At 32.1% G+C, this 12,488-nt stretch overlaps 1 protein-coding gene across 37 annotated transcripts in view; it reads left to right on the top strand.

Annotated features, from left to right (window-relative positions):
- slo (calcium-activated potassium channel slo) overlaps nucleotides 1-12,488 on the top strand; it is a 122,285-nt gene extending 109,797 nt beyond the window's left edge. For all 37 annotated transcript variants that reach the window (XM_070106032.1, XM_070106034.1, XM_036357018.2 and 34 more), the window contains 6 exons: nucleotides 2,946-3,123; nucleotides 3,214-3,721; nucleotides 4,094-4,230; nucleotides 4,393-4,535; nucleotides 4,600-4,819; nucleotides 5,676-12,488. In XM_070106032.1, the coding sequence (XP_069962133.1) occupies nucleotides 2,946-3,123; nucleotides 3,214-3,721; nucleotides 4,094-4,230; nucleotides 4,393-4,535; nucleotides 4,600-4,819; nucleotides 5,676-5,813 (1,324 nt within the window). In that variant the 3' untranslated portion in view covers nucleotides 5,814-12,488. The remainder of the gene's footprint in view (nucleotides 1-2,945; nucleotides 3,124-3,213; nucleotides 3,722-4,093; nucleotides 4,231-4,392; nucleotides 4,536-4,599; nucleotides 4,820-5,675) is intronic.

Below are 12,488 nucleotides of genomic sequence, written 5' to 3'. Positions count from 1 at the left end.
TCTCCGATCAATTCTTGTATTTGTGTCTTTCATATAAATATGTAATTATAAGAATTAAATGTGGTTATTTATAATAAAACCATTAGAAATAAATGTTGAGGTAACTTTAAAATTAAATGTTTAAACATTATTTCACACCGTTATACTTTTGTCATTGACATTGAAAGATCAATCACCTTGAGGTAAATTTAAACACACATTAATCATATAAACTGTTAGGTAGTAATTTCACACTGATATCAGCAGTTCCGCCGTCGCCTTGTTGACAAATCAGTCTATGATCAGTAAGATAGCATAGATAAAAGGAAGTTTCATACAGTGTTACTCGTCGACGCCTCTTTTTATAAATTGGTGAAATTGGCTTGAATAGCACATCTTGAATAAGAAATTCAGGCACAATCTGGCATAAGAAAACGGATAATGGCTTGCATTAAAACCCTGACTCTCGCCTTATTATTGATAGTCCTAACCTCAAAGTTGTGAAATCTCTATCTAGGAACAAGCATCAAGAACTCAACAGAAGTTGATTTTGCATACATTAACTGATTCTTCTTTAGTCCGAAATCTTTTAGCGAAAATTGTGACTTTAAACGCTGTGAAATCCGTAACAAATATTTTAAAAGCCTGTTAAGTGGTGTCAGTGAAAATTTATCAACTATTCCCAACTTTAAAGCGCTTCAAGCAAGTAAAGGAAAGTTGCCACAAAGTCCAGGTTCATAAATGTTTATATGTATACTTATACCCTGAACACGGTGCATTAAGTTTGTCACGAAGTTTGTAATACTCAGAATGATTGTCGGAAAACTCACAAAATGCATATGATCAGCATGACAAGCTGAGTCGATTTAATTATATCCATCTGTCTGTATATACGCGAACTGGTCCTGGCATACAAACTGAACGATCAAAATCAAGTTCTCTTATGGAAAACTTTTCGATAACTCAAAAGTTTCTTATGAAGCTTAAAATAATTGCATTGTCCCTCTTGCAAGTTTTAAAGATTTTAAATTTGATTTTATTAAAATAGATTTTAAAATGTATTAAAATATATATTCTCGTTATAATTCGACCTCTACGAAACCACTTCCAATAAATGTTGCAATAACTCAACATCTAGAATAGGAAAATCCATTTTATGGCTACATTATACTATTGTATCTCTTGACACACATTCAACGTCAACATTCATTTCTTAAGCGATCACATGACAATTGTATCAAATACTCTATATTATCGCCTTAATTTAAAAGATAAATTTTTGTTAAAAAGTGTGAAAAATTTTTATATCTGAAAACTTAATTTGAATTCGTTTTTTATTTAAAATATAACTGAAATTTTCATTGGCTTTATTGGCTTTATTTTTATCCGCTTCATATATTATTTTATTTCATTAGGTTGTTATTATGGATACTAGAAAGTGAGCTAGTGCTCCTGAATATTAACCAAATCAATAATGATTTCATTAAGATTATACTCGTATGTGATATTTGAAAGAAAATACAATTTAGTAGTTAGTTAGACTCAGTCAAACTAATATCTGTTGTCCAAAGTCGTAAATTGGGTAACCATAATAATTAAGCTTTTATATAATAATAAAATAGTTTAAGTGTTATCTATCATCTCTGTTCCAAAAAAAATTTATAAAAAGATAGAGAGTTATGTCTTTAGTATAAAAATGTTTCGAAAAACAAGTGTAATGATGGAAGTTTATCTAAACAGCAATTGCCGTCGATTTTAGATTAACTCAGTTTCAAAACTTTACGAGCCAAAGAAACAATTTGATACAAATATACTTCACGGTTACCAATTCAGTTCAAATAAATTCTAAAAACAATTGATTACGAGCTTCTGAAAATATCTGTAAAATCAAAATCTGGAGCGAAATCATGTTTGAAAGAAGTGCATCAATGCTGCTCTTGAGTATCGAAATACGGTCGCAGCTGAATGCTATAGTCATATAACATCTTGATATATGTATAAACATAGAATATGTAGAAGAAATAATAAAAAAAAACTTCACCGGTTATCCCACGAAACATATGAAACAATTGGTTAACCAAAAACAAAACAAACGACGAAGCTATACTACATTTTCCATATTTATCCGATTTATCATTTAACAACTTTTTTTTGATCTCGTTTATTAAGAATGCTAATAGTAAGTGTTTCCAAAAGACTGAAGAGATGTCCACATATCATCTTACTATGACTTCTTTGTATACAGAAGTGAGAAGATGCGAGTATTATTATAAAATACGAAAACGAATTGTTTAGAAAAAATTTTTTCTTTGGATACTTTCAGTGCATGAAGCTATCTTTACTAAATTTGAAAATTTTACAACTACTACTTTAAACCTGTTTTTTGTATTTAAACTTTTGCTATGAGAATTTTAGAGAAGATTAACTTAATATACAATATTAGAAATTTTTTTTTAAGCAATAATACATTTTTTGTAAGCCCACACACTGCCAAATAAGAAATAAACAAACATTTTTGTAGACCCATAAATACATGAATCACGAACATTTTTGAAAGCATAATTTTGAAGCACATTTATAATTTAATTAATACTTTTAGATAACGTAGTAGATATACTTGTATTAGAAACAATTATTAAGACATGCGAATGAATATTCTCATTTTGACTAAGCACAATTATTTATTAGAGCACAGATACTCATACTCGTATTATATACAAAAATATAGAATGCAATATAAATGCATACGTTTGCTCAATCATTTCGTTAGTTTTTTGCATAAGTACTAATTAATTACTTACTGCCATTTGTTCATGTGTAATCATTCGTTAATATTCGTATGCCTACTTACATACATACATAGTTGTAGTAGTAAAGCACAGTGGGCCGATATATAATAAAATTACCGCTATTTGACTACAGCCAACTTTCTCTCCTACTTTGCTTCTCTCATTACCGGCGCTTAGGCCAACAAGTCGCAGCTCCGGCACGGGCACACAAAATCAAAATGGCGGCGTCTCACTACCGGCCGGTATTGCGGACGATCAATCGAAGGATTTCGATTTTGAAAAGACGGAAATGAAATACGATTCGACGGGCATGTTCCACTGGAGTCCGGCTAAGAATTTAGAAGACTGCATATTGGTGGGCATCAAAAATGGCATTACAAACCCGAGATACACTTATGATCACAAATATTCCTCATCTCATTTCATTTATTTCTAAAATCAATAGGATCGCAATCAAGCGGCAATGACTGTTCTAAATGGTCACGTTGTCGTATGCCTTTTTGCCGATCCAGATTCGCCGCTAATCGGACTGCGCAATTTGGTCATGCCATTGCGCGCCTCAAATTTTCACTATCACGAATTGAAGCATGTGGTGATAGTCGGTTCGGTAGACTATATACGACGCGAATGGAAGATGTTGCAGAATTTGCCAAAGATATCGGTGTTGAATGGTTCGCCGCTGAGTCGTGCCGATTTGCGTGCCGTGAACGTAAATCTGTGCGATATGTGTTGTATTCTGTCGGCGAAAGTTCCTAGCAACGACGATCCGACGCTGGCCGATAAGGAGGCCATTCTAGCGTCGCTCAACATCAAGGCAATGACCTTTGACGATACGATCGGTGTACTGAGTCAACGTGGGCCCGAATTCGATAATCTGAGCGCGACCGCTGGCAGCCCAATTGTGCTGCAACGGCGCGGCTCCGTTTACGGCGCGAATGTGCCCATGATAACAGGTAAACTGCATCGCACTAAGTTGGCTGTGTTTGCGATTAAACGACCAAATCACATGCGACACATTCATCCAACCGCTGGCTTGGCACAAAGTTGGCTCTCATATGTTTTTTATTGGTTTCTATAAAATTTGTTTTGGCACATTTTTTATATTTATGTGTATTTGTAGAGTGTTGTTGTTATGAATATCTTCAATTTTTTTATAAAAAAAAATCAAAGCACATTGCTATTGAGTTATGCCAGCCAATTTTGTGCCAATTCTACGCCCGTGTCATGAATGTATTAGTCGTTGTCTCCTCTCGTCTTACTCTAAAATACGCTCGCCGCTAGTTAAAGGTCAAAGCGTTAAACTTTGTTTTGGTTGTTGTTTCAAGAACTGGTCAACGATAGTAACGTGCAGTTTCTCGATCAAGATGATGACGATGATCCGGATACGGAGCTATATCTGACGCAGCCGTTTGCCTGCGGTACCGCCTTCGCCGTTAGTGTTCTCGACTCGCTGATGTCGACGGTAATTGAACGTAACCTTTACAGTAGTTTGCCTTACAAAAATATTTCTTATTAACTTTCTATCTCTACGTGCTCATTTCGGGCACGTGCCTACTACTAACATAACCTAGGCTCTTGAAGTTTTTTACGTTACGTATTTATTTTCTTTGTTTATCGTCTATAGACGTACTTTAATCAAAACGCTTTAACGTTAATCCGCTCACTTATCACTGGCGGCGCTACACCAGAGCTGGAACTCATACTCGCCGAAGGTGCTGGTCTACGAGGCGGTTACAGCACTGTGGATAGTCTTAGCAATCGTGACAGGTAGGTTTTATTCTTCTTTCGCCAATAGTTTTTCAGCATTAATAATTATAATTCTCTTGCACAGATGCCGTGTCGGCCAAATTTCTCTGTATGACGGACCCTTGGCCCAATTCGGCGAATGTGGTAAATATGGTGATCTATTTGTGGCAGCGCTTAAATCGTACGGCATGCTTTGCATTGGCCTTTACCGATTTCGTGATACGAGTTCGAGTTGTGATGCGAGTAGCAAACGTTATGTTATAACGAACCCACCCGATGATTTTTCACTACTGCCAACAGATCAGGTAAGCCCAAAGAAAACACAACAGTCATGTTACAGTTTACTTAAATTTTTTCGAGAGTTATAGAAAGTTCAATACACGGTAAGCCGTTCGAACTATAAAATACTTTTTATTACAACGGGTCTAGTGATTTTTTTACTCCGCGACTGAATATCTTTAGTCGTAAACCTTTATGTAAAGATTTCCATTGGTAAAGCTTAGTCTTCGGACACTTTTTAGGCTCAGTAGGAACTTGCTACGTAATAAGTGTTATCTAAGGAATAAAATTTACTTCGAGACTCGCTTTGAGAGACTTCAAGTCTTTAGTAATATTTAATAGAAGATACCCTGAAATGAAGTATGGAAAATTTGAATGCCAAACGCTAAACAAAAGTAATTTGCTCTTGACTCCGGCCTTCCCGTGGATTAAATCTAAACCAAAAAATTCTAAAAGATATTGTCCGCACAGTGACCTACGATCGAAAAACTCAAAAGCTAACAAAATTGCAGCAAGGATTACGGAAAATGTTTAGTCGTTTTTGCCGAAATTCGATTTTTGATCAGGTCAAAAAACTGATAGGTCGTTGTATGGAGAACTATATATAGAAAAAATTTTATTTGATCGGGTCATTTGTTTCCGAATAAGCTCTTCAGCAAATTTGAGAAAAATGCGTTTACTGTTCGTTTGATTCAGCTGATTGAACTTACCGCTAACATTTTAGAGACCTGTAACTATTTGAGGTACCGATTTAAGGTCTTAGTATATTATTTGTACAGTAATAACCTATTGTAAAATGAGAAAAAACGACTTTTTTTTAATTTTATACTAGGAGTGCCACTTCAATCCAACATATTATTAAACTTCTTTCATATTTTTCAGGTTTTCGTATTAATGCAATTCGATCCGGGCTTAGAATATAAACCGGCCGCAGTACGTGCGCCACCTGGTGGTCGGGCTGCCAACACACAAGGCTCCGGGGTCGGTGGGGGTGGTTCAAACAAGGATGACAACTCTTGATTGTTACTGTGTAGCGCCTTAACTGATGGTCCTTACTCGTACATTTGAACGATGGAGCAAACGATCGAGTACAAAATAGCGCATTTCTGGCAATTCATAATCGGCAAAATATGGCAAAAATTACGAGCGGCAATGCAAAATGTATCGAACAAAAAAAATTAGCACAAAAACCAATAAACAACAAAAACAATTGGTGTAATGACAAAATAAACCAATATTAATGCCGTAGGTAAAAAAAATCGATAGAAATTTGTCAAAATTTTATGTAAAGAAATGATTATGCAATACATGAGAGTCCTAGTAAATGTGCCATTTTGTACTTTTATATTTGCACAGACATTCGCCAATGCAAGCCTTATTGAAATAGAACACATGCTTATGTATGTATGTATATGAGGTATGCTATAAAAACACAACATTTCAATTTTCAATTGGAAGCAAATGTCTTTGCAAATATAAAAATCAAACTCCAACTAATAAAATATACAAAAAAAAACTGATTATTTCAGTCAGTAAGAGTAAAATCCATCGTTCAAATGGTAAAAAGATTGCTTCCCACACCATTCCGCAAAGCCCTCAACTACTTAATTAATTTTCAAAAATTTTATTAACCTCAATTTACTGTTTTCATTTAGGATATATGATTGTAATCAACTACGTAATTATATATAAGGAGTTTTCTTGTAATTTTCTTTTTTTTTATTAATTTTTACTATTATTTAATAAATGTTTATAATTTAGCTTTAATACAACTTCTGTTAATTATTTATTGCACTTGCACACTCTCTGAAATTTAAAGACCTAGTCTTATGCTTAGCTTAGCTTGAAACTCACATCATATGACCTGTAAATCTTATCTTTGAAAAATCAAAAAATATATCTATTTAAGTTTTATTTTTAGTAAAGTTTAATCTATCGATAGGTTATAGTTTTTTATGTAATAAACTTTGTTATAATTTGCACTAGTTGTATTAGGTAATAGTATGTGAGCATATAAAATTATATTAATGAGTTTCAGATGCACACAGAGATAGATTTCCTAAGCTTTTGTATGAATAACTGCTGCAAAATTATGAGGTTTTAAGCTTTACCGCCGCATAACCAAAGCAATTAAAAACAAAAATTTAATTTAATTTTTTTATTTATTTAATTTAATAAATTATTTATCAATATCCCTAAATGTAGGCAAAATATTGCCTACATTTTGGTATCTCACCAAGCTTTTAGTAAAGGCGCACACCTTATGTGACCATTCAACTAAAAGCACCACATTCTGTGTTATAATATGACGATTTTTAATAATGTACATGAGTGCTAATTTTGAAGGAAGATCATCTTCTGTGTGTATTTGAAGCTTTTGTTGTAGATGTGTAGCAATGAAAAATATAATTTTCAACATATTTCATAGTAGTATTTTTTGTTTTTATAAAATATTGTTTGATTTGAATATTAATTTTTACTTAGGCCTTTTTTAAATTAATATTATATATGTAGAAATTTGTAAAAAAAAATTATTTTTTAATGTTATCTAATTTGTTAAATACGGATTAATCTTCCGAAATTATTTATAATAGATATGTTCTATATTCTTGGTTAAAATAAATACCTTTTTAGATATTATACTGTAATTTCGTCATTTAAATTTTTTGAGTTAAAAAAATGGTTAAAATAAACATTTTTTATATTAATCGTCATGTAATTTTTTTCAGTTTAAAAAATGGCTGAAATAAGTAATTAATTTATTATTGTTTCGTAATTTATTAATGTAAAAAACGAAATGGTTTTAATTTTTTTGCTAGCAAATAATTTTTTTTTAATATTAAGTGGCAGGTTATTCTTCCAAAGTCATAAAAAAAATATATAAGTTTTATATTTTTTGTTAAAACAATTTTATTTTGTAGAATATATTATGATTTCTTTATCAACAATATTCGTGTTTGAAAAAATTATTATATTATATATTATTTCATATATCATATTATTAGTTCACCGTTAAAATTTTTTACTCATATCTTTATACCCCGAGCAAGGTATAATAAGTGACTTCGGCGACCCTATAAAGTATATATGAAATGATCAGCGTGACGAACTGAGTCGATTGAGTCATATCCGTCTGTCTGTCCGTCTTTCCGTCTGTCTGTATATACGCGAACCAGTCTGCAGTTTTAAAGATATCGACATTAAATTTTGCACACGTCCTTTTCTCCCCAAGAAGCCGCCCATTTCTCGGAACTTCCGACTTCTATCCAACAAGTATAGCATATAGCTGCCATAAAAACTGTCCGATTAAACTAAAGTCCTTGTATGGATTTTTTTTTTATTGGACAAGGTATCGTCTCGCATCTCAGGCATCGCTACAATCGCACCTATATTGTTTAGATCGAAGCACTATAACATATAACTGCCATTTTTTATACCATTTTATGATATAAGAAATGCATCTGTGAAGGGTATTATAGCTTCGGTGCAGCCGAAGTTAACGTTTTTTCTTGTTTTATTCTCAAGTTAATCGGCACTCATTGTTCACTGCTTAGAGGTTATGTTGAAGAATAACAGCACTTAATGACATATTGCGTATATTTCCCATTCCTCACCCCTCTTACAGTTCAAACAGTAAGCACTTTTGCACTCATATCACTTTGACAAAAACTAAAAGAAAACCCAAGTAAACAACAATAAAAATTATAAGCAGCTTTGAACACCGCCTCACGGCCTCACGACCTCATGATTTCGTTAGTACAAGCACCGTCGTAGCTCGTATCAAACATTTCAATAATTCATTAGCTTCACTTACAAAATGCATCACTTACTGTAATCTCATTGTGTTGGGGAATCGGGGGAGGTATGTATGCAACGAAGAATACATCACTTTAATGAATTCCGTCTTAACAAACATACACTTTACCTTTACATTTGCCTAGCATTTAAGATGTACATAGCAAATATCATTCATGTTTATATTTTCACTGATGTTTATACATTTTTTCATGTCGATCTACTTACTATTTCATCGTTGCGCACCGTATTGGTGACGAAAAAGTTCGTTCATAACCTAGCACGTGGCAAACGAGAAAGAGAATGAAACGAAAAAATAGTGCACATTTCAGTTATCGATAATTTTACGCCTTTACGTTTGTTTAAAATTTTTTTTCACAACAACTCCTACGTTCATTTATGTTCACTTCAATAATCGTTTGTCGTTAATCGTTTATCGTCATCCTTGAGTTTCATAAGTTCATTCAAACGACGAAATATCGAACAACAAGCAATTTTATGTAAAATCAAATGGTGTGACGTAAGCAACTGGGAACCATTAGTGAGGTTAGCTACACATTAAACAAAGGAATTAACCGAAACGCGGGGGAGAAAAGTACTAAAAACAAAAAATTAACGAAGCAACAACAAAACTACAACTATACAACCTACTGAAAACTACAAGTCAAACAACAATCAACACCAAATTTAGTAGAGTAACGCAGTAAAAACTAAAAATTACAAGTAAATTGCATAATAAATAAAGTTAAAAAGCAAACTAAATCGAGATTCAAGCTCATCTCAAAATTCGAAAAACATAATGGCTAAAGATGTAATGGAGAGGAGTATGAGTATAAGCCACTAAGGCAAGCGTTGCCATTGACAGCAGGCGGTGGTGGGTCTATGCTTTTGCGCAGAAAATGTAACTGATAAAAAGCGTAAGCTTGCAATACTGCTTTGCAATAAAGATTCTAAACAATTGTAATATACAATATAGATATGTTTATATGTATTAAAACACAAAACAAAAATAATTGTACTAGACAAAACACAAAAAAAAAACTATAATTAAACTTACTTCGAAATATACGAACAAAAACAAAAAAAAAACAAATTTGAGAAGCTGAAACATACATATATGTGTACCATAAATGTGTGTAATCTTGAGAAATTTGCGTTTAGAGAAGAGTAATCTTAACTTTATCTCATACAAACTCATATGAATAATAACCTGAAGCTACAAATGCTATTTGCTGTTGTTGTTGAAGCCAGTCCGAGGCTTGGCGCATCGACTTCGCGTACGAGTTTGTACATATTTCTTTTGTGAATTTTATTGCTTAACCTTTTTTTGCTTGAGAAAAATAGTTAGAACGTTTAGATTAATTCTGCTTGGGAATATTTTATATTAAAAGAATATATAATATATGGAAAAAATTCCGAATTACAAGCAACTCCTGTTAGCCGCGTAACCATATATCGTAAAATCATTTCGAAATCATATAGGAAATAAGGTGGATAAACTACTTTTGCCGTAACAATATATGTACTTGCACTTCTGCTCTCAATAGCCTCCCAACCAACCATTCCGAAAAATATTTATCTTACTATAAATATTATTTAGATATATTTATCTTGAAATATGTACAAGACTCATATGGAGGTTGAAAAGAGCATTATGTGAGGACAAACGGGTAGCTAACAGTAGTTATTTTAAGCCCAACTACTGGCTTACTCAGCTTGCTATTAACACATTAAAATACAAACACATACACGCGCTAAAATTTGTAAATAAGGCTTTTTTCATTCAATGTATAGAATATGAGTTTAACATATTATCACAACACGACTTATCATATTTTTATAAATACAAAGTCACACAAGTCACAGAATTTTTTTCTGCACGCAAATTTTATAAACTTCAGCACATTTACACATACATACATGCGTAACGGTAAGTTAATATGCAAATTTAAGTTGCATAATGTCTGTTGTCGAATGTTTTGTAAATAGTTTGTAAATAAGCGTACTATATTTCAAAAATACATTTAAATAAATCATTTCTCGTTTTTATACAAAACAATAGCAACAAACACGTAACGAGTAAACAAACAAAAGCAAAAATAAAAAAATTAATAAAAATAATAATGTGTATGTATGTATGTGCTTTAGACAAAAAAACCAAAAAACAAATAAAATTCATTCAAGAATGATTCAGCCTAAGCAGACCGCATTAAACGTAGTTAATGGAATTCAAATGTTTAACTACGCAAAGAAAACTGAATGAAAACATATTGCATCACCAAATAGTATATGGAAAATACAAATTACGTACGTGTGTAGAAGGACATTTAGAAAAATAAGTAACACTGCCAAATTAATTAAAACAAAAGTTTAATTAAAATGATGTAACACACCCAGATGTTGTAGATATGTATGTAGGAAAATTATGTAAAAGCAACACATACATAGGTAGTTCCGAAGTAGTATGAGTCTAAAATACTACGTCCTTACCTCCACACTTAATTATATTTTGTTTTACACGATTGAAAACCTTGCAAAGAAATAACGAAACTGAGCGTATCATACCAACAAACACAAAAACGAGAACTATATAGATGTCATAACGAAAAAATAAATTGATTGAAAATTTCCAAAACGCCGAAACTTGAGTGCGAGGTCTATCGTTCTATAAAAAAATAACAAGCTCGACGCTATTATAAACTCTTTTTAGTGTAAGCCTTTGCTCAAAGGAACTTAGTTTGAAGCGACTTTGATTAAATTCAGCCATTGCTCTGCACTTTATACAACTTGACTTAAATGATGGTATTGTTCAGAAGTGTATGTTGTACCTTTAAAATCAAGTTGGTTGGCACAGAATCACAGTTGGTACAAGCATGTGCAAAAAAAATTTAAACACCGCTTTTTTAAATTCAAACAAAACAACCAAACGAAAAAATACTAAATAATATTAATCATCAAATACTGAGTTTTAGGCTACATCAAATTGTTGTAGCCTCTCATAAAAGTCATGCAATCTGCAATCAAAATCATTCTGCATCTGGCCAAAGTACCTATGATATAGAGGTACTATGGTCTGCATATCTTTCGAGTTGAGTCTCAGTTGTACGAACACAACACAAATGCAGATTATTTTCGCGGCAACCGGCACTTTTTGTTTTACAGCGGAAATTAGTTAACGAAATTGATTTCTTTAATATTTTATACTCTTGGAGGCAAAATAAGCGGTTATCACCGACCGACAGAAACTTTTAAATTATTCACATTTCTCTGAAATAGATTCACAATAATTTGAACATTATTCGAGTGAAAATACAATAATTATATACTTTTTTTCATTAAAGTGGGAAGAGCAAAATCTATCTAAATTAAAATTCGTATAATTTTTGCTTTGAAAACAAATATTACTTAGACACAATGCTAACTTATATTTAAATATACTTGAAGCGTAGAACCCACCACAAGCAACACAAAAAACATAGAAACTAAACGAATGCGCTAAGCAACTTCAATAGCTATGTTGGAAAACAAACGAAACATGTAAAAATAAATACATAAAAATATGATTTACCACCAAACAAAGAATTATTTCGAATCACAATCATAACAATCAAATAAAGAATATGAATCATTAACGTAAATACATAAATTACTAAAGAAAAAAATGGCGAATCTCAAATAGAAATATGAAAAACTAGACGTTTAGTTTAGCTTTTTGTAAATTATAAAAATTTATAAAAATGATGGCAAATTTTTATGAAATAAATAAAAACAAAAAATAGCTACCAAGAAGAGCAATAAAAACCAACAAAAAATATTTAAGCAAAACGAATTCGAGCTTTTACATATTAATCAACTAAACATTAACACACAAATTAAGAGCATGAAAAAAGCTAAGGAAAA

Source organism: Bactrocera oleae, chromosome 2 (genome assembly GCF_042242935.1).
Source record: "Bactrocera oleae isolate idBacOlea1 chromosome 2, idBacOlea1, whole genome shotgun sequence".
Classification (NCBI taxonomy): domain Eukaryota; kingdom Metazoa; phylum Arthropoda; class Insecta; order Diptera; family Tephritidae; genus Bactrocera; species Bactrocera oleae.
This window is presented reverse-complemented; position numbering and strand designations above follow the sequence as displayed.